Here is a 25,358-nt window from a genome sequence, read left to right as displayed (position 1 = left end):
AGTTGTGTATCTGATAAGGGGATTGTATCTAGAATATATAAAAAACTCTTACAATTTGATAATAAAAAGACTGCCTGATTTTAAAATGGGTAAAGGATCTGAAAGTTATACCATAGGGCACTGAACACATAAAAAGATACTTAGCATCATTAGTCACAGGGAAATGCAGAGCAAAACCATAGTGTGATAGTACTTCATTCACACCAGCATGGCTCTAATCAGAAAGACAGTAACAAATGTGGAGAACCCGGAACTCTCATATATTGCTGGTGGGAGTGCATAATGGTGTGGCCACTTTGGAAAACTGACAGTTCCTCAAAAGGTTAAAGACAGAGTTGCCATGTAACCCAACAATTATGCTCCAAGGTATACAGCCAAGATAAATAAAAACATATGTCCAGACAAAAACTTGTACACAGTTGTTTATAGCAGCATTATTCATAATAGCCAAAAACATGGAGACAACCCAAATGTCCATCAACAGATGAATGGATAAATACAATATCATCTATGCATATAAATGGAATGATATTCAGCTGTAAAAAGGAATTAAGTACTGATACATGCTACGGTATGAATGAACCTTGGAAAAACACTATGCTAAGCAAAAGAAGCCAGATAGAAAAGACCACAATTGTATGATTCCGTTTACATGAAATGTCAAAAATAGGCAAATCTACAGAGACGGAAATTGGACCAGTGGTTGCCTAGGGCCAAGTGGGCGACTTGGTTGTCGGGGGGCGGGAGAGGGCGATGGCTCATGGGTACAGGGTTTCTTTGTGGGGTGATGAATTTTTCTAAAACTGTGATAATGGTCACTCAACTCTGAGTGTACTTAAAGTCATTGAGTTGTACACTTGAAATGGGTAAAATTTGTATGGTATATGACTTCATCTCATTAAACCTTTATAAAACAAAAATTTCCAACATGAACAATTACTTGGAGAACCTCTATTGCTACCTCACACTGTTTCATTCTTCTTTCCTCTTAACTGTACTCCCCTCCTGTGTCTGGTGCGGCTGTTGCAGAGGACCTGAGCTCTTATGCTTCTGCCATTTTCTCTGACAATCCATGTCATGATAAAATTTCATTCAACTTTCCAGTAAGGGGCTCCAATCAGGCATCTGCTCTAAATGGATTTATTCATGTTTTCCTAAGGCCAGAGAAGGATTTTTTTTTTTTCCAGCTTCAAGTATACAGCATGGGGATTAGAAAGACGGTGGGTTGAATATCAAGCTGTTCTAAGCCCAACACAGCAGGGAAGAGATCTGGGGCTTTTAGGAGGCTTCCCGCTCACAGAGAAGGTGAATGTGATATCCACCATCACGTTAGTGCGAGTGCATTCAGTTGGCTTGGCATTTGAAAACAGAAAGTAACAGGAAAATGAGCCGCTAGTAGAGGCTCCTACTTTTGTATACCTCTCCTTTCCACTCCCCATGTTACCAGCCTCTCCCAAGGAAGGGCCTGAAAACTCAGGCTGAGCTGTAAATGACAGAGGAGACTTAGGCTGTTGTCCCCGAAAGATCCCTGCTTAATAATACATTAATAATTCCCCTCCAGGAGGGGAAGGCCAGGCCCATTCCTGGCCCGGGGTCCTTCCCAAAGGCCTGCAACAGGCTCAGGAGCAGGCATGTTTGTGTGTTGCAAGGCAAGGGAGAGAGGTTAAACATTTGGGTCACGACAGACAGGGCCACATTGCCCTTCTTAGGGACATAGGGTCTGACCGCCTCCTGCAAAGCACGCAGTTAGCTCATGGGCCTCCTCTGCGTAGCCAGTGATAGCTCCTGGGCCAACTGTGTTCAAAATGTTAAGCTTGTCAAAAAATGGTAGCCCTAGGGGCGCCTGGGTGGCTCAGTGGGTTAAAGCCTCTGCCTTCGGTTCAGGTCATGATCCCAGGGTTCTGGGATCGAGCCCCATATCAGGCTCTCTGCTCAGCGGGAAGCCTGCTTCCCCCTCTCTCTCTCTGCCTGCCTCTGCCTACCTGTGATCTCTGTCAAATAAATAAAATCTTTAAAAAAAAAAAATGGTAGCCCTAGATAAGGAGGCATTCTGTGCTGGGGGTGAAAGCTCAGAGCAGAGGAGGCCCTTTTACCTGGGGTGATTGGTTCTGTGCACCCTCCCAGGAGAGCAGGACTCCTCTCGGCCAACCAGTCACCCCAAACCTTGCCCTCTGCACACCCAGTACTCTGAAGTCCTAAAAGGCCATGATTCACTGAAAACTTGAAGGAGAAAGTGCAAGCCTGCTGCCTGTTTGCACTGAAATCAAAGTTTTATGCAACTATGTTCCTGTTTTCAGGGTGGTAAATTCTCTGGGCCCCTTTGTGTTCCCTGAGACTACACCTTTCACACTGTCAGACCAAAAACAAAACAAAAACCAAAACCAAAAGCAGCAAATTACCCCTGCTGCTTAAGCGTTTGTATGAAAACTGGTTTTAGGGACATTTTCTTTGTTCTTATTTTCTTTGTTCTTATTTTCTTTGGCCCTGAGTGGGACATAAGCTCATTTTTCTTTTTTCTCTTTCATTGAAATTGGAAACTATATTTTTTATTTTTAAAAGAAATTCTTTCTGCCCAGTTCTGCATTGAAAAGAGCTTGTAAAATACAGCTGCTTTTGTCCCCCCCCCCCTTCGCATCAGGGTTCCCCTGCAGGCTGCTCTGAGCCCTCCGCCCCCCACGGCAGGAGGGAGGCGTCAGGCACACTTGCTGGCGCACTCCAGCAGCTCCATCCGAATGGCAATGCGGACGTGCCAGCCCAGCGGGATCAGCCGGATGAAGCGGGAAATGATGGGGGGCCGCAGGAGGTTCTGGACTGTGGAGGTTCGGTCTGAGTTTCCATAGAAGACCTAAAGAGAGAAGAAATCTTATCGCTGTCCCGTCAGAGGATGGTAAAGGAAAAACAATTCTTATCTGAAGCTCGCCCTAACTCTTGAGTTTGAGAAATGGTGCTTAAGGCTCAGAGAACTGTACAGGCCCCACCCTCCTCCAAATCTGAAACTTGCACATTGGTCAGTACCTCTGGGCTCTAGCAGATACTAACATTTCCGTCATCGCGGAATGTTCTAGATGGCATTGATAGAAAATGCCTCTTGATCCTTATCACCAATTTTGTGTTTTCATGCTCCACATTTTGCTAAGTTTTGAAAAAGACCACATCTCACGAGGAATGTTCCTACATTCCAAAGGTAGGTGTCCAAAGTGGGGCTCAAGTAAAGCTCCAGTGCTCTGGCCTTGAAGTCATGAGCCGAAGCTTAAGTGTGTATCTCTACATTGATACAAACGGCAAATAGACTCGGAAAGCTGCTTTTAGAAGAAAAGACATAAAAACAAGATTCTGGCAGGGGAAAGGCAGTAAGTACCCAAAGGTGTTTGCTTCGTGTTTTGGGGGGATGCGACATAGCTTGGAGACGAGGCTGTACCATTAAAAAGGTGACATGGCTGTTTAGCTGCATTTCCATAGAAACCATTCTTTGCAGTCTTTTCTAGAATTGTAGTGCTGTGCTTCATGACACTGGAGCATTTCATTTCTTTCTGGGACTATCTCCTAAAAAAAATCTGGCTGCTACATTGACCTCCTCCATCTGCAAAACCGGAAGAACCTCAGATGCCACGATCTTGTCTCTTCCCAGTAGCAACATCCCACATCCCCTTCTCTCAGCTTTTCACCCTTGAGCCTATTCAAGTCAGGGGACAGCTGCAGAGGGAGAATGGAACAGGCTCCTTCGGACTGCACAAGGGCCCGAGCGGAATGCCTCTTTGCAAAGAACCGACAAGGCCTTCAGAAATGCAGACAGGACTTGAAAAAGAAAAAGATTTCTCATTTCTTTTTGAAAAGCCAACTAACAAGAGCAAAAATGAAATGAAATGTGTATCAAGATGGTTTTTCCTATTGTATTCAGTAAAATTCCTTGAAATCTCAACCCATGAATGTCTTGCTGTACAGCTTGTCACCAGAGAGTACAAAAGCCTTCTGATTTCCAGCCACACGTGTGTGCTTCATCTGATTAAGTGTCCAAATTAGCCTCAGAAGCCCTTATTCTCAGGCAAAAGGACAGTTAACATTTCCAAACAGCTAGTGAGTTTTTAATTCATTGCAAATATACATATATATGTAAAATAATGATTATATATATATAATCATTATTATATATAAAGATATGTATATCTTTATATATATATACACTTAATTATGAGCCTACTGTGTTCAGTTGATGGTGAACAAGACTTGGGGCTTGACCCTTAGAGGTTAATAGGATATAGTTGCTCAAGGGCAACTCTGTGTTTGCACTGCTGGTGTCATTTTAATCATTTACACAGTTCAGTGGCTAACTTGCTGGATTGTCCAAATCTTCCTAGCAGTCAGTCTCAGTAGTAAGGAGAGGCCATATCTACATAAATGGACAAAGGCCTGCCCACATCAAAAATAGGTCAAGTCAGACCCATGCAGCAAAGTGTTCAATGGCCCGATGAGTTTGGCCAGTTTTGATTATTCAAGTAACGGTAAGCTGATAGGAGAATTCAGACAAAGATTTCTTCCATACACGATAGTGGTGCCATTCACAAACTGCTGGGCACCCAAGATACAGCAAGAAAAGACACCTGCCTTGTCGCCAGAGAGTAGACCATACTGTGGGGCAGAAGCACGGATGACGTCCCTTGCCATGGAGTCAGTGGTCTGCAAGGGTGGAAGCAGGAAGTCCTGGAGAGTGTGAGCTGAAGGTGCTCGGGGGAAAGTCCAACTTACCCGGTTGTTTCCTGTCTGGTCCTTATAGTAAATCCAGTTCAGGCTCTCATCTGTCCTGTACTGCACGCTGTACTTGGTCATCCACTCATCGATATCACAGCGCCCCTGGGTGAGGATCCCTGAAATCACCTTGACCTCCTTCAGATCTATCTGCAGCCACTGGCTGCTGTCCTGGTACTTGGAGAGCCAGGCGCACCTGCCAGGGACACAGCAAATCACCAGGAGCCTTTTCCCATGAGCACGTCCAAAGAGCTGAGAGGGACCGTCCTTGGAGGGGTTGTCAGCGCCCGAAGAACCTGTGCAGAGCTCGGGCAGGCTGAGCATTGTTAAGCACCAAGAGCCTGTCTCCGAGAAGTGCCCAGCCTCTGTCATACTTGCATCATCCTCTTTCTCCCTGCATCACCACTGCGCAAAGACCAATGGCCAGATGGAACTGATTGGTCCAAGCAGTGCCTCAGAATGTAGCTGAAATCCCCTTTGGGGTGTGGTTGAACAGGTCTTACTTCAAAACACGAAAATGCATGGTTAGGACACCCGCCAGCCCCCTTCCCTTTTCATTAGTCTCTCCCAATGACTCCATGAGTCTTACCCTAGTTTCACTCCCTTTATACCTATCTGCATCGCCTTCAGGTGCTGTCATTTGTGGCTTTCAGAGAGTGTCTCCCTGTGCACCGAGCCCCTCTGGAAGAGCTTTCAACAGTTGTAAAGCAAAGAACCATTGAAGGAACTGATTTGTCTTTTAGCTATATCCCTCCTGAATTGTGGAAACCTGTAATTTCCCCTTTGAGGTTTTTATTTTTTTAAGATTTTATTTATTTATTTGACAGACAGAGATCACAAGTAGGCAGAGAGGCAGGCAGAGAGAGAGAGGGGGAAGCAGGCTCCCCGCTCAGCAGAGAGCCCAATGTGGGGCTCGATCCCAGGACCCTGGGATCATGACCTGAGCTGAAGGCAGAGGTTTTAACCCACTGAGCCACCCAGGCACCCCCCACTTTGAGGTTTTTATTTATTTTTGGCATATTAGTTAGCTTCTTGGAACTCAGTCCTTGGCTGCTTTTTCTTCTAACTCCAGACTTGCTCCTTGGGTGGCTCTTGACTTTTTAACTCCCATCCCAGACCTTTTCCCAACTCCAAAATCTGAGAGTCAGTTGCTGTCTAGATAACTTCTAGATGCCTTACACTATCCCAAATGAAACCTGTCCAAGAGTGAACTCCTAATTGTCTCCACCGCAACTTCTCCTTATAGTATCCATCTCTTTCTTGGAAGGCTACCTCCATCCTCCTGGGTATTCGTGCCAGTGATCTGAGAGAGAGCCTTGGCCCCTTCCTCTCTGTCACCTCAAACATCCAATCCATCTATTGAGTCCATCTCAAATGTTTCTCAAATTCTTTATTTACTTTTCTCTACTTCACTGGCACTGCTCTAGCCCACATCATCCTCTGTTCTTGTCTGGATGATTGCTACTTTCGCTCCTTAGTCTCCTGGGTTGCCCCCCGCCAAAACAGTTTTCCCCCCTCAGGAGCCAGATTTTTCTTAAAACACAAGTCAGATTGTGATACTCCCCAACCTAAAATCTTTCTCTGGTAGAGTCTGCTAATTGTCTCCCAATATCCTCTTCCCATTTTCCTTTAGTCATAGAATACCGCAGAAAACCACCGTCACCACCACCACCGAGTTTTATGTGGGCAAATGGTCACCCAGCAGAGTTCATATTTCCCAGTCTCCTGTGCAGCTAGATGGGACAATCTGACCAAATTCTGATTACTGGGATGTGGGCAAAGTAGCCAAATGATTATGCTTCTGTCCTTAAAAGAAAAGTGTGTGTGCTCTGCTCTTCTTTTCCCCCCACTGACTAGAATGCAGTTGTGATAGTGGAAGCGAGGGCAGCCATTCTGGGCCCCAAGATGGAAGCTTCATGTGAAGAATGACAGACAGGGTAGAAAGAGTCTGGAACCCAGATACCATTAGCCATCATGTCAACCCTACACTGCCTAATAAAACTTTTAGGTGACCAAGAAACAAACCTCCATATTATTTAAGTCCCCATACTTTGAGGCTCTTTGTCGTAGCAGCACAATCTTATATTCTAACTAAAGCACATTCAAGGAACTCTCATGCCTAAAATGAGGACCATAATCCTTAACATGTAACTCCACGATCTGACTTCTGCCTATCTCTCTCACCTTATCTCACTTGTGCCCTAACTTTGCTGACCTTTACCATCCCCATGCGTGCCCTTCAGGGATAGTCCTGGCTAAGGGCCTTTGCACCTGCTGTATTCTGTCCCCGCACCCCCTCCCCCGCCGATCCCTCCCCCAACCAACTGCAAGTCTCAGGTTAAATATCTTTTCCTTAGAAAGGCTTCCCTGGTACTTCAAATGAATGAAGTCTTTCTTCTTTGTCTCCTCCACAAGCATTTATCACACTCACTAGATGATCAGTCGTGTGATTATGTGCTTAGAGTCCGTCCGGCCCTCTAAACCGCGTGCTTTTTGAAGTTTGGGGCCTCATCCACCTTGACCGCAGTCCTCAGCACATGGGAGGCACTCAAGGAATATTTGTTGAGTACATAAATAAATGCATCCTGCCATTCGCTTATTACCGAGACGTACAGTTTCCCAATCACGTGAAAAGGAATCGCCCGAGCCGTCCGCCCAGCTTACCCAAAGCCTTGACTGTTGAGCCGGGCCTTGTTAGCTGTCCACGAGGAATACCAGCCCACATACTGCTCCAGGTTGGAGCAGGTGATCTGGTCTGCGGTGACCTCCCCTGACTCAAACCCCAGGGGCTTATGATACGGGCACTCTGCAAAGGAAAAGGCAACACACGTTACAACACTCGTAGCACATCACAACACTCGACCAACACGACGTGACTGAAATGACAAATCAAACCGTCTCACTTGCACTTTTGAGAGGTTGAGAATGTTTTGCTTGGCAGCGCAGCTCACGGCGCTTTAGCCTACTTACTGCTCTTAGAAGAGAGTGAAGAGGAAGTACAAGGATTGCCATAGAGACTCACAACATTCATAAAAGCAGACGAAAGGGGCTCTATGGCAACCTGAGGTGGGGGGGGGCTGAGAAATACTTCACCTCCTCCACAAAGCTAGACATTTAAAAAAACAAGAGGTTCGCAGAGAATTATCATACTTAAATGCCATACTCTATTTTCCTCATGAAAACAGTTTTAGCCGTCCTGCATGACGACCTCAGGGTCCCTAATTGTCCTCCAGCAGCATGGGATACTAAAGATAGGAACAAAACAATGGTGAGAGGCAAAAAAGGCAATTATATATTGAGAGTGATTTCTCACTCGTAAATTGCGGTTTTCTCACTAGTCTAATGGAAAAAATAAAAGCGGGGGGGCGGGCGTGAAATGTGCCTGAGTGACTGTTGAATGAGGTACAGTTGAAAGGAGCTGTTTTTTCCAAACAAGAATAGTCAAAGCTGGTTCCTAGATGTTAACTGTTTGCTGCTTGTCATGTATTTCTTCTCGCATTTTAGTGTTGGCTTACCTGGTCAAACACTTTTGCCCAGCATCCATTCTCCCCTTCTTTTTTTTGGCAAAAGAGCCCTAATTTTGTTGGTCAGCAATGTAACCAGCTTAAAAAAAAACTTTCCCAGTCTCTTTTGCAGTTAGAAGTGACCACATGATATAATTTCTGACCACTGAGATATGAGACGATGCCTACTGGGGATTTCTGATCAGTTTTGGGTCGCCCCTTCTTTCTTCTTGTTGCCTAGAAGGAAAATCTGATGGCTGGTACAGTGGTAGCCATCTTGCACAATGAGGGTAAGGCTGAAAGAGGTCCTTACTACATGAGTCAAAACAAAAGTAATTTAATAAGCCACTCCTTAGGGGATTCTCTTATAATCAAACACAGGTCCTAGCTAAATCTCTATAGAAAACAAATGATAAACTTATACATTCTTCCCTTTTCCTGATTGTAATGATAAACAGCAAGTGGGTTTGTTTGTTTTTTTTTTTTTTCCGGTGTAAATTTGAGTTCAGATCGAAGAGCTAAACATATTTACTGGGACATCCTCCCATCCCAACAGTAAGATGAGTGCTGAGGTCTTTCTCGAGGATAATTTTCCAAAGTCACTAAGACAGAATGAAGCATGCAAAAGCTTGAGACCAGAATGCCCACACTGTGGTCATGCCCTGTCCTCAGAGACTAAAGACAGAAAGACAGCCTCAGGCCTCTGACCAGGGAGGCTTCACTGCCTTTTTGCCCAGTGCACCAAAGGGAAGGGGTCAACCCCCGCCAGCAGCTGCAGCTCAATGGGGCTGGAGGTGAGGGGACCCCATTGTAGTTCATCTAGTACCCAAGGCTTCAGGAGTCTTTTAATAGAGAATGGGAATTCCTGGGGACAAGAACAGGAGTGCTTGATGGGCCCCTCGATCATACCTTGTGTGGTCAAATCCTCAGGAGGGCTTGCTAAGGAGGCAGTTTCCAGTATTCTCCCCCCAACCCCCACCCCTGCAGCAGCCTTTGTTTTTAACAAGCAGACTTTCAAAGCGCACTTTGGAAACCTTGGCCTGTCGAGGAAACCTTTGTTGGTTGGCAGATTCAGGGGCCTAGTGCCTGTGGCCTTGGGGCCTCCTCCACCTCCTCAATTCCCCTCTGACCTGGAAGACAAGCCCTTACCCCCAGAATGAGGGACAAGGTCCCAGCGCCAGAAAGCTGGGTTTCAGTTGGGCCAAAGGTTGTCACTTAAATACTAACTGTGGGGGTCTCTAAGGCCCCTCCATCCTGAGCCTCCCCTTTCTCTCTCCGAGGCCGCCAGCTTGGAGGGCAGGAGCAGAGGGGAAGGAAAAGCCATCAGCCCGCTCCTGATGGCTTTATTCTTGACATGCTGCTCTTTCTCTGTCTCCCTCACAACTCTTGCCATTTCTTCCCAAGTAGCCCATCTAGTAGCTGAGAGGCTGTTGACAGCAGAAGCAGCTCTCCGCTGGATGGGTTTGAACGGTCTAGGTCTCAACAGGAATTAGCTGGTGGTGCTAGAGGAGGTGACTGGAGATTCTGGACTCTGGCCTTTGCGGGGGAAAGGGGGGTGCTCGTGAGGGGCCTGAGCTCAGCGGGGACATGCTTCCTCTGAGGGGGCCGGACCACGGAGAGGGTCAGGGAGACCCCCCCCCCCCTCAGGAAACCCGGAAAGGTCCCCGGGACTGAGCTGAGCTTGGTTCAGAGGGAGAAGAGCCGCCACCACGGCAGCCTCCTTCAGGTGGGGTTGTGCGCCAGCCCGAGAGCCTGTCACCTAGCCTGAGCCTGAGCCCTGCGCCCAGGCCGCCCTCGCACGCCCATGGGGGTTTCCTGTCATCCAAGGAGAGAGCGAGGACCTTTAACAATCCTGTCTTTAGACTCCTTACAGGCCATGACAAAGGAGGCCTCAAACTGGAGTCATTTCAACTTGGAAAAATAGGAAATGTGACATTTCTCATGCTCTGTGTGCTTTGCTGTAAACGGCAGTCAGGTTAAGTTATTATTTTTTCCTGACTCCTCCTTCCCCCTGTCCTCCTCCCTCTGTGGTCCTGGCTGAGCTCCCTTTTGGTCCTCATGCAGGCCTGGAGGCCTTCCGTCGAGGCTGTTCCCTCTGCCTGGGACCCTCTGGTCCCCTCTCCTCCCCCTTCACCTGGACAACTCTACTCGTCCTTAAGATCTCTGCCCACTTCCCCTTCCCAGCCTGAGCTGGGTAAAGGGACTCCAGCTGCTGCCTTCCCAGACCCTGTCCCTGTCCCTGTCCCTGTCACTTACTCGCTGTCCTTCTGATGATTTAATTGTCAGCTCCCTGGTCTGTCTGGCTCACCATTCTATCCTCTGAGCTGAGCCGAACGCCTGTACGTGCTAGGCACTCAATAGTTATTGACGGGATGGTGAATGAAGGGGTCAACCAAGATTATCCCCCGTCTTGGGTGACCGCTAGGAATAAGCAGAGAGGACAGCAGAAACAGGAAGCGGGAGAGCTCAGGGAGGAAATAGAGGTTGCCCAGCCCCTAGAACACCCACCGCCCTGAGCAAGAAGGAACTGTCACCTGAGTATCAACTAGGATTCGGCAACACGAATAATGTTGCTGGAGGAATTAAGGGGATTGTCATCAGACGTACACGGAATATGGCCTTCCCACATTTTCTGCCCAATAGAAGTTAGCGCGGCTCCGATGCCTGTTTTTACACTCATCTTCAGTAGGAAAGGTATGTTTCTACATTCATTTTAAGGAAAAACCTGTCTTCCGTGGCACAAGGGGCTCTTCTGAGTGATGCTTTGGTCACTCCATGGATAAAGGCATATTCATAACGTGCTGCTAATTGAGGCTCTACTTAACACACTGGCCTTTCTCATTCAGTAGCTGATTTCTCAGTTGGAAGGTGTGAAGGCCACACAGGCTTCTAAAGAAGACTAACCTCGAGAAACACAGGGAGAGCTGAGGGACGTTCTTGACAAGAGAGAGATGAATATTAATATGCATGTGTATGACACTTGAACCTATATGGCCGTGTAGCAGAATATCGAATAATAATGTTTATAGGATAAAGGAGAAACTCAAAAATAATACAGGAATATAAAATCTTGAATAAAAGGAAAGCAGTAACGAATCATCGGATTTCTTATATTTTGATACTTTCCTTACCCTGTTTCCCCTTTGGAGTGCCAAGGTGATCTTAGCTTGACTGTGGAAGACAGATCCTTTAGTAATTTTAGCAATTTTCATAATTTTTAGAGCGTTAAGCCAAAGAGTAAGGAGGCTACAAGGCACCCAGCCAGTCACCTTCTCCAGTGGGGACACTGGACAGTAACAGCCAGTGTATGCCTGGGAGCACCTCCCAGCAGCTCTGAGTGACCCTCCGTCCTGTCCTTCTGTACTTTCTAGGCTCTTCTTCCCACCTAAGGCGGGCTCTGGCGGAAGCACTGAATCTCAGGGGCCAGAGAAACCAAGCAACGTTCTTAACATTCCACTGAGGACCTGAGGCACTGATGGGGCAAGTGACTTCTGGAATATTGTGGCTAGTCCCGCTGCCCTGAATTGTCTCTTTCATTGGAAAAACCCATTAACACCAACGTATCAAGTCTTTCACACTTAGGTTGCATTTTTTTTCCTTCCTGGAAACATCTGTGCTATTAAAAAATAAAACAAAAGCAAAAACAACCCAAAAAACTGGTGGGGAGAGGAGAGCACTTTCTGATTTCAGAATTTCAAGTTCATGGCAGGTGTGTGGGGAAGGAGCTTGGGGGATGGAAGGGGGTTGGGGTCGACTTGACATTCCTGAAACACACAGCCTTCTTCAGCCTCACAGTTGATAGATCTATGAAGCCAATCTGCATAAATAATTTCTTTTTTTCAAGTTGTTTGTAGAAAGAACGTCAAGTGGAATTCCAGTCGGCCTTCAGGGCTCTCGTGAAGAGAGCATTTGTCCCCACCGCGTGGGAAACTTTCGGGTGGAGCTAATGCCCTCGTTTTCATTATGGCACATAATAGGCGCATAATGAGAATGGGTGGGATTGTTCAGGAGGGTGTTTCCGTGTCGACTGGGCGGATCTCCGCCGTCTAGAGGGTTTGCGGGGACGGGACGCAGAGGGTGGGACCAACCCCCGAAGCCCACCACGCTCAGCCGCGCTTCCTGCTTTCCCCACCGCAAACCACGCCTACCCCTTTAGTAAATAGGAAGACGGAGGCAGTAAAAGCCATTGTAGACGCCCCTGCCTCCCCCACAATTTGCTATTTTAATGCAAATTTAATGAAATAATGAAGAGAAGCTCACACATGGACACACATACTGCCTCTAGCGGAGCTATTATTAGGCGATTATGTAAAGTGAATGACTTGGCACGGCACCCTCGTAGCCCTGGGGAGGGGTGACAAAGACAGTCGCAAGCGGGAGAGGCTGTGAGCCAAGGAAGGAGGGAGCGCAGCGGGGATTTGCCGGGCTCCCCGGCCTCCGAAAGTCCGAGCGTGAGCTCTCAGGAGGCGGGAAGAAAAGGACCGGACCTTTATTAAGCTGCAGTTTGCTGGGGATAACACAAAATGCTTTTCGTGCCGCCTCCAATTTATCCCTCGTCACGGCAGCTTAGAGCGGGGAGGGGGGGGGGGCGTCAGCGAACTGTGGTCCTTGAGTCAAATGTGGCTCCCCACCTGTTTTTGTAAATAAAGTTTTATTGGCACACAGCCATGCACTGTGGCCCTGCGTCCCGTCTATGGCTGCTTTTGCCTTATGGGGGGCAGAATTGAAGAGCTGAGCCCCTTCGACCTGCAAAGTCGTAGATATTTACCATCTGGTCCTTTACAGACAAAGTTTGCTGGCATTCATAGTGGCCAGGAAAGGCTATGTTATGCTGCAGAACAAATTGTCTTGAAAATTGCACAGGCTTTAAGACAACAAACGTTTATTTTTCACCCAGGTGACTTGTCCATTATAGGTTGGAAGGGGGTTTTCTGCTCCATTTAATCTCCTGTGACCCACCCTGAAGGAGAATGAATGCACTTTCTCAAGCGCGGAAGGGAGAGCCAGAGTTGAGTACCAGCCCTTAGATGCTCAGTTTGGAAGAGACACTGCTCACTTTGGCTGGAACTGCTCACAGAGTGCTATGTGACTACAAGTAGGCTGGAACCTGGGGAAGCACATGGTTGTTTGGTGAGCAATAAACCCTCAGCATAGTACTGTCACCTCCCTTTGACAGAAAAAGACCAAAGTGGGAGTCCCAGAGTTAAGAAATGAGGCAGCCAGGGTCCTACCTCTGGTGTTTCTGGCTCAGAAGCCTGTGTTCTTTTCAAAATGCCCCACCTCCTACCACTGATTTATTTTCCTAAATTCCATGAGTCTATTTCATTGAAAATAGATCCCAACTCGCCTTCTCACGTAGGCCAAGGAAAGACGCAAGAAGCTGTTTCTAAACAACGACATCAGTGTGGTATGTTGGAACAGTGGCCGTTCTGTGATTTGAAGCTCAGAGGCCAACTGTGCATTGGGGAGGGGGGTGGCTAATTGAGCCAGGTTGAAGGGAAGAGAAGAAATGGTGTTCTTAAGGACACCCCAAGGATCTGGTGCCCTAAGGAGAAGGGACACTCACCTGGTATGCAGTCTAAGGAGGTTGTACCAGCAGACCACAGGACATTGGCACCTCCTTGGCAATTGCATTTGCATACTTTCTGGTACCAGGGGTCCTCAACCTCATCCTGTGGGAAGCCAGAGGAGCAGGAGTTTCAGTCATAGTCAAATTCAACTCTGGCCAGAGCCACTGGAAAAATTTGTGTTAAAAACCCTTGCTCATAGAGGCGCCTGGGTGGCTCAGTGGGTTAAAGCCTCTGCCTTCGGCTCCGGTCATGATCCCAGGGTCCTGGGATCGAGCCCCACGTCAGGCTCTCTGCTCAGCAGGGAGCCTGCTTCCTCCCTCTCTCTCTCTCCACCTGCCTCTCTGCCTACTTGTGATCTCTGTTAAATAAATAAATTAAAAAAACAAAAACAAAAAAACCTTGCTGATGAGTGCCTGGGTGGCTCAGTCAGTTGAGTGTCTGCCTTTGGCCCCGGGTCCTGATCCCAGGGTCCTGGGATCAACCCCCAAGTTGGGCTCCCTGCTCAGCAGGGAGCCTGCTTCTCCTCCCTCTGCCTGTCGTTCTGCCTACTTATGCTCTCACTCTCTGTCAAGTAAGTAAATAAAATCTTTAAAAAAAAAAAAAGATTCAAGATTCAAGATTACACCACCTGTATTAAGACCTGGTTTACTTACATTCTCTCATTAAAACACCAGTCTTGAACTTGCCCAGAGAAAAATGTCCTATTACCACCACCAGAATAAAGTATCTTAAAAAAATACCTTTTTTAAAAAAGTGATAACCCTACACATTATTTTGAGCTAGAAAAATCCTCAAAAGCAGCCTTCTTGGGGCGCCTGGGTGATTCAGTGGGTTAAAGCCTCTGCCTTTTACTCGGGTCATGATCTCAGGGTCCTGGGATCGAGCCCCACGTCAGGCTCTCTGTTCCGCGGGAAGCCTGCTCCCCCCACCCTCCTCTGCCTGCCTCTCTGCCTACTTGTGATCTCTGTCTGTCAAATAAATTAATTTTTTAAAAAAAGCCTTCTTACTGTAACATACCTCAGTAGATGATAATCCCAGTGTGGCTAAACAAAAAGACAAGAGAGGAAAAAAATTAAGTTAAAAAAAGAAACAAATTCAACAAATTTATTCATTCCATGTAAAATAAAATGAAAATAGTCACATAAAAGTTAACAAAGCCCCTTCTGGAAGAAGTCGAAGTAAGTAAATGTAAATATCTGCTAGGAATAACATCCACGGATGCTGAAAAACTAGGGACAGTGAAATTAAACAGACAAGGATAATAACTGTTATTATTTTAAAGTGAACTCTCCCCCCAAAATGTGGCTCCAACTCACGACCCCTAGATCAAGAGTCACATGCTCTACTTACTGAGCCAGCCAGATGCTCATATTGTTTTTGTTTTTTATAGAATTTTGGAAAATACATTAATGTAACAAAGAGGAAAAAATGCACCTGTATTTCTTATCACCAAAGGCAACACTGTTAACATTTTTGTATAAATCTTCCCAGTCTTTTTTTCTTTGTGAATTTTTTCAAACGTATCTGAGAGCCTACTACCTAAGCAATGCCTCCAATTTACATTTACATTGTTAAATTCGACATTGACAGCGCCAGCTTTTCCCTTTACTTATTAAGCCTCCATCATCATTGTCATCCCTAGTGTCTGCCAAGTGTGCTGTTCAGGAGCTGATTCCTGGCCCTTTCCCCACAACCCTGTGACACAGCTCGGTTATTTAGGATTACCACATTGTTCAGAAACTCTTTTTAAGGTTTATTTATAATGTACGGGAAATATCAAGCCACAAAGTACAAATACTGTGTAATTAACATGGGAAAAATAAGTTTGCAAAATTTAACATAAAACTAACATCTAAACTATCTTCATAGAAGTATGAGTAAAGAGAACGAACGCACAATTTATTTTAAAACATTTTTAATTTAAATTCCATTAATTAACATGATGTATTATTTATTTCAGAGGTACAGGTCTGTGATTCATCAGTCTTACAGAACACTCGTTGCTCATCATGTCACGTGCCCTCCTTAAGGTCCATCACCCAGTTACCCCATCCCCCCCGCTCCAGCAACCCTCAGCTTGTTTCCTATGATTAAGAGTTTCTTTCTTTTTTTTTTTTTTTAATTTGACAGACAGAGATCACAAGCAGGCAGAGAGGCAGGCAGAGAGAGAGAGGGAAGCAGGCTCCCCACTGAGCAGAGAGCCTGATGCGGGGCTTGATCCCAGGACTCTGGGATCATGACCTGAGCCGAAGGCAGAGGCTTTAACCCACTGAGTCACCCAGGCGCCCCTGATTAAGAGTTTCTTACAGTTTGTCTCTCTCTCTCTGGTTTCGTCTTGTTTTATTTTTTCCTCTCTTCCCCTATGGTCCTTTTTTTGTTTCTTAAATTCCACATGTCGGTGAGATCATATAATTGTCTTTCTCTGATTGACTTGCTTCACTTAACATAGTACCCTCTAGTTCATTCCATCCACATCGTTGCAAAAGGCAAGATCTCATTCTTTTTGATGACTGCATAATATTCCATTGTGTGTATATATATGTCCCACATCATCTTTACCCATTCATCTATTGATGGACATCTGGGCTCTTTCCATAGTTTGGCTACTGCGGACATTGCTGCTATAAACGTTCGGGTGCATGTGCCCTTTGGATCACTACATTTGTATCTTTGGGGTAAATACCCAGTAGTGCAATTGCTAGGTCATAGGGTAGCTCTATTTTCAAGTTTTTGAGGAAACTCCATACTATTTTCCAGAGGTGAATACACAATTTAGTAGGAAAAGACTTAGAATACATTAGCATAGGGGCGCCTGGGTGGCTCAGTGGGTTAAAGCCTCTGCCTTCGGCTCAGGTCATGGTCCCAGTGTCCTGGGATCGAGCCCCACATCGGGCTCTCTGCTCAGCAGGGAACCTGCCTCCTCCTCTCTCTCTGCCTGCCTCTCTGCCTACTTGTGATCTCTATCTGTCAAATAAATAAATAAAATCTTAAAAAAAAAAAAAGAATACATTAGCATAAAATGCTTAAGCTCTGCTGCCCGATGTATAACCACTAGTCCCATGAGGCTATTTGCCCTTAAATTATTTAAAATTAATAAAATTAAACATACAGGATGCCTGGGTGGCTCAGTCGGTTAAGTGTCTGCCTTCAGCTCAGGTCATGATCCCAGGGTCCTGGGATGAATCCCGTGTCAGGTTCCCCGCTCAGCTTGGAGCCTGCTTCTCCCTCTCCCTCTGCCCCTCCCCCATCTTGTGCTCTCTCTCTCTCTCTCTCTCTCTCTTTTTCTCAGAAATTATGTAAATAAATAATAATCTTTTAAAAAATGAGCAAAAGTTTTTAAAAATTAAATTAAATTAAACATTCAATTCCTCAGTCACACCAGCCACATTTCAAGGGCTTCCTGGTCACATGTGGCTAGTGGCTGATGTACTTACTGCACAGGTATAGAACATTTTCATCATAGCAAAAGCTTCCATTAGACAGTGCTTGCAGGTTTAAAGGCCCAGAGCTCCATTTCCCATTTTCAACAAAACAGATACCTTCATTTCTCTTCTGATTATAAAAACAACACATACCTATTATAAAAATCTGGAACAAAGCTTGAGAGTAGGCAATAGGAAATAAACCACTTTCCTATCTAAAAGTTGAATCTGATGCCCACAAAAAGACTTTTCAGATTGTTTAAGAGAATAAAGGAATGGTCTCATCTTTTGTGTCACCATTATAAGAGCTATCTTTTTCAAATTTTGCCTTCATTTAAATACTACGTATTATCTGTTCTGCAAACCACTTTTTCATGTCCAGTGTGAGCTGGCACCGCACCAGGTCCTGGGCCTTCTGAAATGGAAGCCTCCCTCTCTGCCCACAAGGGGCTGGAGGACCCAGGAGAAGACAGAGCACTGGACATTGCACAGGGTGAGGACTCTCCCAGGTTGCTCATGGGCAGCAGTGGGAGGCCAGGGGAGCATATCTTTTAGAGCATTTCAGGGCTACCTTTCACCTGTGGTCACCAAACTGCTGTCTCCCCCTGGGCCCTTGTTTACAGGTTATTCGTTGTTCCTAGAGATTCCCCGGTCTACCTGCTATGGGCAGAATTGATCCTCTCAGGTTGAGACAAATGTTGGGAGTGTCATCTTGGAGGCCAAGCCCTGCGTTGGCTAAAGAATTTACTGACTTCTTATTTTCGCATCCAATGGACTCTTTCCAACACTGACCTTATGTCTTCAGGCTCCAATGTGCTCTCAGTCCCTCCCATCTGCCTTTAGTTTCCAGCCCACTGTTCACCTGGTTCTCCCATCACTCTGAATATCCTCTCAGTCTCCTTTGAGAGCTCTGCTTCTTCTACCGACCTCATAAATATTCCTAAGCCCAAGATTCCATCTCTCTGCCTGCTTGTGATCTCTCCCCCTCTCTCTGTCAAATAAATAAAAAACCTTTTTTAAAAGATCTTATTTATTTGACAGAGAAGGGCAGGCGAGAGAGAGAGAGAAGCAGGCTCCCTGCTGAGCAGAGAGCCTGATGCGGGGCTCGATCCCAGGACCCTGGGACCATGACCTGAGCCCAAGGCAGAGGCTTAACCCACGGAGCCACCCAGATGCCCCAATAAATAAAATCTTAAAAAAAAAAAATGATAAAGTCTCTCCTCTTCCAACTTTTCTGCCTGCCTATCCCCTTCCCTGTGCAGAGGACTTCTTCTGTGCCCCCCTCCCCCCACCATGTACAACTCACCACTTGCTCTGGCTTGTGTCCTGCCTCTCGCGTGCACAGGTTTATGTAAGCACCTGTACAATTACAGAAATTGATATAAAAGATACCTGCCAATGACTGGTCCCAAAGCATTTATTCTTTTTTTTTTTTTAAAGATTTTATTTATTTATTTGACAGAAAGAAATCACAAGTAAGCAGAGAGGCAGGCAGAGAGAGAGGAGGAAGCAGGCTCCCCGCAGAGCAGAGAGCCCGATGTGGGGCTCGAACCCAGGACCTGGGATCATGACCTGAGCCGAAGGCAGCGGCTTAACCCACTGAGCCACCCAGGCGCCCCCCCAAAGCATTTATTCTTTAAGTAATATTCACTGAGTATCTACTAAATTCCAGGCCCGGCTTTAGGTGTTGGGGATACCGCAGCTAACAAAATAGGAGGAGGACCAGCCGTCATAGGGTGTGCGTAGCGCAGGCTGCGGTGATCAGGGCTAATGAATGAACGAATAAGATATCCGGCAGCGAGAAGGTGGCCTTGGAGCAAAGACCTGAAAGAGGCAAGAGACTCATGAGCAAAGCATTCTGGGCAGAGGGAACAGCAAGTAGAAAGGGCCCGAGGTGGGAGGCTTCTGGGTGGGCGCTTGGTGTGCTCTAGACAGACCAAGGAGACCCTGAGGCTGGAGCAGGTGAAAGAAAGAGCGTTTCAGGAGATGAAGGGGTCAAGTGGGCGGCCAAGAGGGCTTGGCCCAGGTGGAGGCAATGGAGAGGAAGAGAAATGGCTGGATTCTGACCATCTTTGGACGGCAGCCAACAGTACTTGCTGACAGGAGACCGGGGTGTGAGAGAAAGAGAGGTTTAAGGCCTGAGGGACTGAGAGGGGAGAGCTGCCATTTCCTGGGGGAGGGAAGTTTCCAGGAGGAACAGGGACTGCGGGGGATGGAGTGAAGATGTTCCCTCTGAGAGGCCTGTGGGCCATGCAGGGTTGAGGCTGAGTGGCTCCAAGCGGGCAGCTCCTGGAGCCCAGGGGAAAGCCCAGCCTGGCTGGCTGGTGCATTGGGTGAGCACGGGAACCCGGAGCCTTCGTCCCTCCACTGCTCCCCGGGAACGGTGGAGTAGAGGAACGAGTGGCATCGAATCTAGTAGTTCGGGGGTGGTTAATCCAGGAGGCACTGGGCTCCACCCCATCTTCAAGATGGCTGAAATGCGGGCAGGCCTGTCAGCTGGGCAAACCTCAATTGTGCCAAGACCCTCTTGTTGCGGGGGGGGGGGGGGCGGTGGATCAAAGGGGAGGCATGCGGGCCAGTGACAGTATGGATTTAATAACCAAATCAGTTTGGCCCAGAGCCTGTGTCTGTCACTGAGGAGGGTTCTTGTGGCTGCAAAGGAGCAAACCCAGAGATCCAGTGAGAACCCTACTCGTTTCCAAGTGGGCCCTGGGGGTTCTGCATTCTGCAGAAATAAAGCAGAAGGCCAAAAGGAAAGGGTGCGCGTGTGTGTTTCTGCCACTGTGTGCTCGCGGAGAGCAAGCATCTTGAGAGGAAGGCCTGCTTTCAGAGCCACTTCCTGTGTCCAGTCAGATGTTGGGCAGATTTCTGATGTTTTTTTCCCTTCCAGGCTCCCCTCCCCAGAAAGCGTTCGTATATAGGCAGCCCCGGGGATCTGAGACACCGGATCCTTATGGAAACGAGCAGAGAGAGAAGCAACAGCAAGCATTTTACAGGAAAAGCTGTCACCCAGGGAGCAGCACCGTGGCTGGATAGTCCCCGAAATGATTTAATCACCAAAAAGCTGGTGAACAAAAGCAAAAGCGTGTTTGACTACAACATCTTATAATACCAGAAAATAACATTGCCAGAATGAGCAGCAGAAAATAGGTCAACCTTGAAAGGAAAAAGAGAAAAAGATTTTGATTTGGGTGGTTGCATATTTTTCTCCCTCTTTGGATTATTTGTGAGATTTCTGCCCATGCTATGGTTTTCCACTCGAGCGTCTGAGATGGCTCCCACTCACTGATCTCAGATTTATGCCACATGGGCTCATTCTGCCCTTTTGCCCAAAGGGCCACTCCATGGGGAGACCCTTGTTCCCACAGCAAGAAAACTCAAGGCTTGCTATCTCTCAGAATGTACCTTGCAAGCCCAAGAGGAAAAGTGGGCATTAGACACACAGAGGAGAGACTCTGGGTCTTTTTGATGGATGTCACTAAATCCAGAGCTTTCCTTCCCGTGGAAACAGATGAAGCTGAGGAGAAAAGCATAAAATTGTGAATGACAAAAGCTGTCAGTAACTAGCTTCCCAACTCCTTGGGAAACAAGGGTAAGACTCAGGAAGAAAGCCACAGGCTCCAATAATGTCCCCCTCAAAGAAGAAAGAAGGAAATTGTCCTGGTGTGAAAATGTTACTATTTGTGGCTACAGGCGTATTTCTGGGTAAATCTGTTATCTGTACATGCTTCAACACAGATGAATCTCAAAAACATATGCTAAGTGAAAGATAAAAGACCATATGTTGTATGATTCCATTTAAATGTAATGTCCGGAATAGATAAATCTACAGAGACAGAAAGTAGATTGGTGGTTGCCAGGGGCTGGGGAGATGGGGAAACGGGCTTAATGTCTACCGGTTTCTTTTGGTGGTGGTGGTGGTGGTGGGGTGACGAAAATGTTCTAAAATTGGATGGTGTGCTCCACAAATCTATAAATATACTAAAAACCATTGAATCGCACACTTTAAATGGGGGAATTTAATGTTATGTAAATTACATCTCAATAAGCTGCTTAAAAAAAAAACTCTGCTGTCACCTGCGAAAGAAACACACCTGTAAGATATATATAAACATGACCAAGTAATGGACCTCTTTATTTTAATCAGGTGGATTTTTAAAAATCATAATTTGCACTGAATCCAAGATATACAATGGAAGATGAGTAGAAGCCCGCCTCCGTTAGCAGATGAAATCAGCGCTTTACGATGATCACGTCTCGGTTCCCAAATGAACCTTCATCCAACGCATAATCGGAGTCAATCTATTTATCTGATTTCACTATAATAAGGAGTGACTGCCGCGGGAGAACAGAAATGGTGAAGAGCAAATTACACAAAGAACCTTTGTCTTCCGGTTCCCAGTCGGGCAATAGAAAACATTTTCCCCTGTGCGTTGGCCTTGATTCTGCCTCTGGATGGGAAGCTGATGAAGGGAAGCAACCACCCCCTGAGTTCCTGTATTTTCTCTCTGCCTCTTGAGCATCCTGATAGGTCGCCAAGCCACACGGACCATAAAATGGCCCCTGGACCAGCCCATGGGCCACATTCCAGCGCCCCCCTCACCGCCCCCAGCCAGATGGTATTTTCCACTCTTCGTGGAAATTTCGAGAGCTCCTCAGCCTTGCACACAGATTGGTAAGCAGTAGAACAGGAAAGAATGCTGGGCTCTGGGCCTCCTGAGAGTGTGTCTTTTATTACAGATATCTCCCGAATGGGCAGGTCTAATTTAAAAAGGGGTTGGGAAACTTTTATAGGGCTTTTTCCCATTTGGGGGTCACAGAACACAGTTGTTAGATTCAGCACTGTGAAAGGAACCAAGATCTTCCCCGTGGGTCAAATTCTGACACTATTTGGCCCAGAGCAGCCACTCGGGGATGGGTTCTTTAACGAACCGGCAACAGAATGAGTGGATGCATGGGGGGTTGGCTGGCTCTCAGTGCCAGTCACACAGAAGAGAAATCGGAGGGTGAAGCCTATGGATATTAGAGAACCAGAAGTATTGAAATCTAACCCTTGAAAGGCTGTTTAGATTTTCTTGTTGAGGAAAGAGCAAGGAGTAAAGGAAAAACAACAAAACACCCAGAGGACCTTCAAGTATTGAGAGTTCCTGAGACAAGTCGCTGACTCTTACTTGCAAAACAGAAGGAAACCAGACAACTGGTCTCAATGATTCCTACTTAAGAAATGTGTTTGGATTTGCCAAATGACCTTAGGATTATATTCATACAGACCTTCCCAAATACTGAGAAAGGTGACAAAATACCGAAAGTCATGCGATTGGGGGATCATGAAAGCATACTCCACCAATAATGTCTAATGAGAGGGCAGAGAGGAGCGTGATCTAAACCCGGAGTTCTGACTCTATTTGTGTGACTTGCGTCATGTCTGCCCACCCGTTCATTTGCAGAGTGGAGAGGCGTTTATTTATCCTTCCTGCCCTCATTTATTTCCTGTGACACGCGTGCATACACAATTGCCTTGAAGAAGACCTTCAACCAGTTTCTAATATTCAGAAGGAATTGAAAAAGGAATTCTGAGCCAACAGGCCCTTGAGAGTTGAGAGAGGCATGAAGGACTATTATTTCAAAGATTGAGAGAGAATTTAAAAGTTGAATTGGATGGTATCTTAGAGATTCGGGCTTAATTTCTCCTTATTTAAGCATATTACTCCTGCCAGGGCCATATTGAGACATTTAAAAATGATTGAGTGTATAGAGTCTCTGGAGGTTCCTGACTCTCATTTGGATTATGCTTTCTATTAGAGTCCAAGGGTAGTCGGCATGTTATGTTAATCCATATTTAAACTAGAGTGACCTCACATCCCGATTTGCCCAGGACCGTCCTGGTTCACACCTGTTGTCCCAGCAGAATTATTAATAGCCTCCCCTTCCACTCTCAATAGTGTCCTAGTTTGGAAGATTAAATTCTACAGTCACTCTAACCTTGACTCCTAAAAATTTTCAAGGATACACCACACTTTCTCATTGTTGCAATTTATAGCTATTTTCTACAATCTCTGAGACCCTTCCTTCTTTCCGTCCCATTTCAACCATCCTTTGAACTTTAGAAGGCTCCTCAGAGAACCAGAAAGCCAGCGGGGAAACGAAGAGGAACCACATCCCCATAAAGACGACTGTTGTCCATTAACAATGCACCTTGACTAAGTAACATGGCTTGCTAGTTAACAATCTTTTAATTATTCAGGTTGCATTTCTATTAATCAGCAAATGACTAATTCAGTTGTACTATTAAGTATTTGCTAAGTGCTAATGGTTGCACAGCACATACCTTCATAGCCAAAGAGAAGTAAAAACAAGAAGCCTTCTATCTTGTGCGGCATTCTCTGCTTGTCCTTGACTGCAGCTCTACCTTACCCAAGTGGAGAGCTTCCCCAGGAGCAGGGGCTTAACTTGAGCGCTGGCCTCCTTAAGCATCTTATTCCATTTAGTTCTTAGGGCTTTGGCTGAGCCCTAGGAAGTTAACCCACATAGCTACCTGCCTCAACAAGCAATGTCTACTGAGGTTGGTTTAGCAAAGGAAGGTACTGGTTTTATGCGATCTTTATTTTTAAAGATGTATTTATTTATTTTGAAAGAGAAAGAGAGAGAGCTAGCAGGGGGAGGGACAGAGGGAGAAGGAGGAGAGAAAATCCCAAGCAGACTCCCCATGGAGCAGGGAGCCAGACGTGGGGCTCGATCCCACAACCTGAGATCATGACCTGAGTGCGAACCGAGAGTTGGTCGCTCAGCCGACTGAGCCACCCCAGGCGCCCCTGCGCTCTCTTTAAATTTAAGGGAAGCAGTGGAGGGCAAGAGAAACTACAATCAGAAGACCTAGGTCTTGGGGTGCCTGGCTGGCTCAGTGGTTAAAGCCTCTGCCTTCAGCTCAGGTCATAATCTCGGGGTCCTGGGATCAAGTCCCGCATTGGGCTCTCTGCTCAGCAGGGAGCCTGCTTCCTCCTCTTTCTCTCTGCCTGCCTCTCTGCCTACTTGCGATCTGTCTGTCAAATTAAAAAAAAAAAAGAAGACCCAGGTCTTAATCCTTTCTTTGCCATCATCATCTGTGTGGGTGGCCTTGAGCAATTTCCTGCCAGATCAGCACTAATATTGTTAAATTCTATGAAAGCGACATGGATTCCCTTCTTGGAAAGCAACTTGGCATCATGTTCATACACCTATTCACTCAGGAAAATACTCAGTTTGGGGGGGGGAGATGCTTACACACAAAGACATACCTCAGTTTGTTATTTATAATAACAAAAAATAGGAAACAATCTACATGGCCAAGGTCAGGGGGTTCAGCATAGCAGGTAGAGTTAAGAGCACTGATTCCCATGCCAGACTGGGTGTAAAGCTCAGCTCAACCACTTGTTATAACTTTAGGCAAGTTATTTGAGATCTGTGTGCCTCAACTTTCTCGTCTATAAGATGATGATAATAATGCCTATTTCATAGACGTAGTTTGAGGATCAAGTGGGCTGATTACATGTATAACTAAAACAGTGCTAGACATAATTAGTTATTATTATTATACAGCCATTAATAATAAAGTTGATGGGGGTGCCTGGGTGGCTCAGTGGGTTAAAGCCTCTGCCTTCGGCTCAGGTCATGATCCCAGGGTCCTGGGATCGAGCCCCGCATCGGGCTCTCTGCTCGGCAGGGAACCTGCTTCCTCCTCTCTCTCTGCCTTGCTTCTCTGCCTACTTGTGATCTCTGTCAAATAAATAAATAAAATCTTTAAAAAATAATAATAATAAGTTGATGGGTGAAAAAGGGAGTTGTTTAATGAGCACAGAGTTTCGGTTTTGCAAGGTGAAAAAGTTCTGGAGATCTTTTTCACAATAATGTGAATATATTTAGCATTACCGAGTTGTGCACTTAAATATGGTTAAGATGATAAAAAATAGAACAAGTTAATGAAACGGTTGTGATAACAGGGACAAACCTGTGTTATACTCTTGATTTAGAAAAGGATGCAAAAGTACACATTGTATGAACCCCAACAATGTGGAAAAATGCAGAGAAAAATACAGAGTTTCCCTTTCCCTTTCGGGTTTTGGGCCATCACCATTCCACCGCAG

At 46.2% G+C, this 25,358-nt stretch overlaps 2 protein-coding genes across 2 annotated transcripts in view; one reads left to right on the top strand and one right to left on the bottom strand.

Annotated features, from left to right (window-relative positions):
• The window catches only part of CDKL5 (cyclin dependent kinase like 5), a 230,213-nt gene extending 218,323 nt beyond the window's left edge, over positions 1-11,890 (top strand). The window contains exon 18 of the mRNA XM_047715638.1: positions 11,618-11,890. Coding sequence (XP_047571594.1) covers positions 11,618-11,706 — 89 coding nt within the window. The 3' untranslated portion in view covers positions 11,707-11,890. The remainder of the gene's footprint in view (positions 1-11,617) is intronic.
• Positions 2,617-23,628, bottom strand: RS1 (retinoschisin 1). Its single transcript, XM_047715642.1, has 6 exons — positions 23,567-23,628; positions 14,834-14,859; positions 13,813-13,918; positions 7,408-7,549; positions 4,744-4,939; positions 2,617-2,845 (listed from the first exon to the last, which is right to left on the bottom strand). The coding sequence occupies exons 1-6, from the start codon at positions 23,616-23,618 to the stop codon at positions 2,693-2,695; spliced, it is 675 nt and encodes a 224-aa protein (XP_047571598.1). The 5' UTR covers positions 23,619-23,628; the 3' UTR covers positions 2,617-2,692.
• Between the last annotated feature and the right edge of the window lie 1,730 nt (positions 23,629-25,358).

This window comes from Lutra lutra, chromosome X, assembly GCF_902655055.1.
Source record: "Lutra lutra chromosome X, mLutLut1.2, whole genome shotgun sequence".
Lineage (NCBI taxonomy): Eukaryota > Metazoa > Chordata > Mammalia > Carnivora > Mustelidae > Lutra > Lutra lutra.
This window is presented reverse-complemented; position numbering and strand designations above follow the sequence as displayed.

Coding starts and splice junctions, on each gene's coding strand:
- RS1 (XM_047715642.1), bottom strand. CDS start 23,618: ATGCCGCACAAGATAGAAGGCTTCTTGTTTTTACTTCTCTTTGGCTAT. Junction 14,860..23,566: donor ACTTCTCTTTGGCTATGAAG/GTATGTGCTGTG, acceptor CTTTTTGTTTAG/CCACACTGGGATTATCATCT. Junction 7,550..13,812: donor CTCCTTAGACTGCATACCAG/GTGAGTGTCCCT, acceptor TTTCCTTTGCAG/AGTGCCCGTATCATAAGCCC.